At 44.2% G+C, this 6545-nt stretch overlaps 1 protein-coding gene across 1 annotated transcript; it reads left to right on the top strand.

Moving 5' to 3' along the window:
- The first annotated feature begins 286 nt into the window (after window positions 1-286).
- Window positions 287-6332, top strand: ggcta (gamma-glutamylcyclotransferase a). The gene is made up of 4 exons (XM_084328015.1): window positions 287-525; window positions 1138-1283; window positions 5220-5352; window positions 5990-6332. Exons 1-4 carry the CDS (start codon window positions 370-372, stop codon window positions 6113-6115), a joined length of 561 nt encoding a protein of 186 aa, XP_084184141.1. The 5' UTR covers window positions 287-369; the 3' UTR covers window positions 6116-6332.
- Window positions 6333-6545: the final 213 nt, after the last annotated feature.

The raw sequence follows: 6545 nt of genomic DNA, 5'->3' as shown, positions 1-6545 counted from the left end.
TCTTTCGAAGTTGGTTAAGGTTAGAGTTTGTCTTAGAGCAGGGCGATAGAATACCAGCCCTGATTCCAAACTCTAACCTTAACCAACTTCGAAAGAGTCGCCTAAGCTTAACCAGTGATAAACTAGGCGTTAGGTAGTTTGCAGGCAATCAATCAATCAATCAGGCTGTTAGACCCGGAAATGGACAAAGACACAGCTCGTCACGCGATTGGGCGCACATGTCAGTGGCCAATCAGAGAGCGTCTCCGCAAAATGCGGCTACGGAAAAAAATAACGCACACCGCACTAGATGTGTAAATTATATAATGTAAAGTTCAAGTAATGGTTTAACTAGTGTCGGCTTCGCGTGAATACGGTACTACTTCCTGGATGGTGTCCACAGCGCGGACGTGTATAATAATAAGAAACATGTCAACTGCCATTATTAACCACTTCATGTATTTTGCGTTCGGGAGCAATTTGTTGAAGGAGAGGCTGCAGCTGGCGAACCCCTCGGCGACGTTTCACTGCACTGGACGACTGAAGGTAACCGGTGTTGTTGTTGTTGTGACATTTCACTGGTTGTTCATCTGCTAACGTTACAAAGAACGGATTGTCCTTTAACCTTATGTGTGTTGTCGCTCTCAAAGAGCACCTACGGGAGACTGCAATTCGAAACTGGCCCCTGTAAATGTCCTAACCCAACCCCCTCCAATGTACAGTAAATTACCAAGTATGGTTTTGTCAATATTCCAATGTAGTTTTGCTTGTACAGTTGTACAGTGTCCCCCACCCACCCTAACCACCTCCAATGTACAGTTTCTACGTCAAATGTATATACTCTTTTCTGGACTCTTTTTGTATCACAAACAGTATTTGCAAATCTGGTACGTCATAAATGTATAGATGTAGCAGTACTGTATCTGTATGTCGTGTATGTCTTATATGTTATGATGAATTGAAAATGGGGGACCCTGATGTAAACAAGACGAAAGTCTTTCTCTGGTCTGCATCCCCTTAACAATTGTATGTATTTAGCTGTACTGTACCCATTCTGCAATCTGTTAATAAAGTTTTCAATCAATCAGTGAAAGGGTTAACCGTTTGGTAGTGTGGCAGTGAAAGGGTTAAACTAAACTGTCCCCCTCTTGTGTGTAGGACTATGTGCTGAACTTTGGGCTCTGGGGGGAGCATGTTGATAACCGTTGGCATGGCGGCGTGGCCACCATCGAGCCCCGGTCCGGAGGAGAGGTGTGGGGGGTGATCTGGACCATGAGCAGCGAGAACCTCACAAGCCTGGACACGTGAGACAGACAAACACACTCACAGCACACATTGTTGTTCACCGACTGAACGTGGCGGTCATTTAGTCCAGAGACTCGAGGTCAGTACCGTTTCATCTCTCGACAACATAAACATTATAAATTAGACCCACGTTTACTTCCCGTTACAATGTTGGCTAATAATACCAATAATGGCCGTCCAAATTGTTCCCTAACAGAATTCTAGTGAACTGTCTCCTAGATCTGGGTCTAGGACACAGTCATTCATAACTATGGGGGGTACAGAAGGAAGGTGCATGTGCTACTCGCATATTGAAACCAAACTATATTAGCAAAAACTATAATGTTGTCAAATTAGATATATTGTGCCCTTATATAAACAGAATAAGAGCCATAGCTAGAGATAAAGACCTGTTTTATATCTACGATAAGAGCTGCCTGCTAGTGTAGGTGAAATATGCATAAACCAAGAGAGTTCTCATCATGCATCTGCCAAATAGACTGACGGAGAAGACTGGACATAGCAAATGGAACTTGGGGGGGATTAAGTGCCTTGCTCAAGGGTACTTGATCAGATGTGATTGAGCACACTACCTCCAGTTTTCACTGCAGGTCTGAGGGTTCGTCCAAATTCCTCAGAGACTCAGCAGCCGCCATCACCCCAGTCATCACACACATAATAAACCTCTCCATAAAACAGGGACACGTCCCCAAGGACTTCAAAATAGCGAGAGTAACACCCCTGCACAAAAAGGGCAGCAAATTAGACCCAGGCAACTACCGCCCTGTTTCTATCCTTACATCCATCTCGAAAGTCATGGAAAAAATAGTATACGAACAGGTCGAAAAGTACCTTACGGATAAAAATCTAATCTACGAATTCCAATCTGGCTTCAGAACATCCCACTCCACTGACACATGCCTTCTCTATTTGAACGACCACATCAAGCAAGAGGTGGACGCGGGCAAATGCTGCGGCATGGTCATGCTAGACCTACAAAAGGCCTTCGACACTGTCAATCACACCATTCTGATTGACAAGCTAAAAGCAATTGGTTTTGATAGTCTATCAATGAGCTGGATACAATCCTACCTTGAGGGGAGGGAACAGATGGTGGAGGTAAACGGTACCCTATCCCCCCCCCCCTCACAGTGAACTGTGGTGTTCCACAAGGAAGCATACTAGGACCACTACTGTTCCTAATTTATGCAAATGACATGTCGTCAGCTTGTGACTGCAACTTGTTCCTGTTTGCGGACGACTCAGCCCTGCTGGTCTCTGACAAGAACAAGTTACAGGTTGAAAAAACCCTCAGCTCGGAACTAGGCAAAATCTGCATATGGCTCGCCGACAACAAACTATCATTACACATGGGCAAAACAGAGTCCATTCTCTTCGGTTCAAATAACAAACTCAGCAAAACAGACGGCTTCTCAGTTACAGTGGGTGACAATATTGTCACAAGGAAAGATGAAATTACCTACCTGGGTTCCATCCTAGAGGCTAATCTTTCCTGTGACAAAATGGCATCCAATGTAATAAAAAAAGTCAATCAACGAACTCGATTCCTGTACCGGATCTCCTCCCTGGTAAACAAGAATACCCTGAAGACTCTGGCAGGAGCACTCATTCAAGGGTACTACGACTATGCTTGCACCTCATGGTACCAAAGCACCTCAAAGGCACTAAAAACCGGGGGAGCTCCAGTAGCTCACCACGTACCGCGAGTGCTATTTCAGCGCCGTGGACAACCGTGCTCGTCACGGATCTGGGGCTGAGCGCGTTCGAATCCCGGACGGCAGCCGTGCCTTTCCCAGAGTGTCTTCCCCCCCATCTGAACCCTTTCAGCCTGCTTCTGTCGGTCAAACTTGACCAAGTATGAATGTGACGAAAAAAGCGATAAACGCTAAAAGAACCAGCTGACTGGTCAAAGTTAAAAAAAAAAAAAAAAAAAAAAGGCACTAAAAACCAAATTACAAACATCTCAAAACAAACTAGTCAGACTACTGCTTGACCTGACTCCTAGAACCCACCTCACCCCTGCACACTTTGCCAACCTAGGATGGCTTAGAGTAGACGACAGAGTACAGCAACTTGCAATGGGCCTGGTCTACAAGATACACTACACGACCAAGGTACCCATGTACATGTCAAAATACTTCCCAAAGGTCAGTGAATACCACGATCACAACACAAGAGGGAGCTCCACAAATCATGTAAAACCCAGATTCGGCTCAAACAAGGGACTAAACACGTTTCGCAATTATGCCACAACAATGTGGAACGCCCTACCCAAAGCTGTAAAGGAATGTGAATCACTACCCACCTTCAAAAACACTCTCAAAGAACACCTACGGGAGACTGCAATTCAAAACTGGCCCCTACAAATGTCCTAACCCAGTTGTACAATAAAGACCAAGCATGGCTTTGTCAGTATTCCAATGTACAGCCCCACCCAACCCCACCCCACCTACCCCCTCCCCACCTCCAATGTACAGCCCCACCCCACCTACCCAACCTCCCCCAATGCACAGTTTCTATGTCAAATGTATATACACTCTTCTTCTGGATTTTTTTAGTATCACAAACAGTACTGTATTTGAAAATCTGGTATGTCATAAATGTATAGATGTAGCAGTACTGTCTATCTGTATGTCATGTGTGTCATATTATGAATTGAAAATGGGGGACCCTGATGGAAACAAGACGAAAGTCTTTCTCAGGTCTGCATCCTCTTAACAATTGTATGTATTGAGCTGTACTGTACTGTACCCATTCTGCAATCTGTTAATAAACTTTTCAATCAATCAATCGAACCAGCAACCCTTTGCTCACACGCCTTAAACGCAGAAACCCACAAACCGAAGAGCCATCTTACCTTCAGAGCACTTCCAAAAGCACAACCCAAGCAGTTGAAGCGAGCTGCCTACTTTAGGCCACCTCTACCCGATTTGCAATACTTGTTTGTCTGTTAGGGGGATGTGCAAAGACAAAACAAAGGTGTATATAGCGCTACAACAAAAGCATCCTTAAAAAAAAAAAATAAATAAAAACTTGAATGACTGCTTTCCTATAGTGCTTTTCTTGCAGTGGGACCCAAAGCGGTTTTACGATACAATTACTAATAGAGATGCAGTGTGTCATGTTCCTCATGCCATGAAGCCGTTTGAGCTTTGCTCTTCTTCTACAAAGTGTGTAGGGGAAATGTACTGTTCTCATGTGTACAACACCGCCACCTACAGACTCATATGTATTCTGTAACAACAAGGTTATTCCCCCATCTCTCTTTCCACTTGCTGGCTGTTATGCGTACAGTTCAGTGTTCCAACCACAATTGAATCTCAAATGAGGAAGCTGCTGGTTTCCGGCTGTATATGTACCACTACGCTTTGCTCGCTTCATGTCATATCATATATGTAGCGGTACATATACAGCAGTGTTGTTTTCAGATTAGACAACATGTGGGGGGTTTCACTTCAGAATTTGCCTCGTGGCAGGGTAGATAGGAACTGCCTCTCGTGGCAGGGTAGCTAGGAACTGCCCCTCTAGCGGCAGGATAGCTAGGAACTGCCCCTCTAGCCTCTCGTGGCAGGGTAGCTAGGAACTGCCCCTCTAGCCTCTCGTGGCAGGGTAGCTAGGAACTGCCCCTCTAGCCTCTCGTGGCAGGGTAGCTAGGAACTGCCCCTCTAGCCTCTCGTGGCAGGGTAGCTAGGAACTGCCCCTCTAGCCTCTCGTGGCAGGGTAGCTAGGAACGGCCCCTCTAGCTTTAATCTCTTGGGAATGACTGCATGCATTTCTTTCAGTACGAGTGGAAATGGGACTCAAATCCCTAATCCTAACATGCAGAGTGCAGAGGACTCTACCCATTGAGCTACACTGGGTCACAAACATTACGGCCAGGCACATTATTTAGGGCAAACACTCATCTTCTTCTATGAATGCATGCGTGTGTTCAGGCAGGAAGGGGTGGACCGGGGAATGTACTCTCCATTGGAGGTGACCGTGGAGACGGATGATGGACAGATGCTCTGCAGAACGTATCGGATGAACCATTTCCACGCCGCCACGCCCTCCCCTCAGTACAAACAGGTACACCTGCAACGCAGTGGTCAGGTGACGCATATTTGCAACATGCGTCATAAAAGGCAATGAATGAAGGCATGGGGGGGGGGGGGGGGGGCGACCCATAAAAGACAAGAGGTAGAGATTATTATGTTAACTCAAACTGACTTGATCTTTTACACTAGAGTCCATTATATCAGTCTATTAGGAATAATTTTAATAATGGCTCATTTGCCCAAACACACTGTAGCACCCACTCCCCACACTTTATATTTATTGATGAAGGATTGCACTACAACTCGTACACCTTACTGTAAATTGTACCTAAATTGTACCTCATCCCATTTCTGCTTTGCACTATATAGTACTGTACATTAGTACACTGCATAGTATTGTATATTATATGGTAACTCAGTTACGTCTATTCTGCATCGAACATTGTACATATGTCTATACTGAACACTGTGACCTCATTTTCTACTTCTAAATTACATGCTATACTATGTTATTTGATACTATCTTGTCTAGCACAGTCTCTGGAGCGTAACAGTAAGAAGCATTTTGTATGAAAGTATTCTGTACTTCTGTATGACAACTATTAAAGAAACTTGGAAGAAACAATGTATGAAATATGTATATAATATTGATGATGTTTTTTCTATAGGTCATCTGTCTGGGTGCAGAGCAGAATGGTCTGCCAGTGCAGTACCTGCAGACGCTGGAGGCTGTTCAGACCAATGGCTACATTGGCCCCTCGATCCTGGACCAGATCAAAACAGCCAAGAAGTAGGAACAGCGTCACCATGGGGGAAGAAAACGTTACTGCACTTCCTGGACAAAAATACTTTGAATTGCCCACTTCAGACTTTTTTAATTATTACTATTACTTGAAAATGTCATGTCTTCAGATTTTTCTTAAAAAGGACATTTGGCATTTGTGTATATTAAGAGACATAACGGGTTCAATTAAAAGTCATCCTATTTTCCGTCCAAGAGCAGTGGATACAGCAGGTGATGAGGTGACTGGGACCTGATTCAGTCATTAAATCTTATTTTTTTTACTATAATTGTCATTTTTTTATTGAGTGGAAATCTATTGCTTTTTGATAAGTGGCCTTATGAGGTGATGGCACCTGAATATACAAACATGTTTACATATTAATATGAAAAACGCACAGGGGAATAAGGAGGGAATAGGTGTAATAATAATTCATAACTCT

The sequence above is a fragment of the Notolepis coatsorum genome, assembly GCF_963971535.1.
Source record: "Notolepis coatsorum genome assembly, chromosome: 13".
Lineage (NCBI taxonomy): Eukaryota > Metazoa > Chordata > Actinopteri > Aulopiformes > Paralepididae > Notolepis > Notolepis coatsorum.
This window is presented reverse-complemented; position numbering and strand designations above follow the sequence as displayed.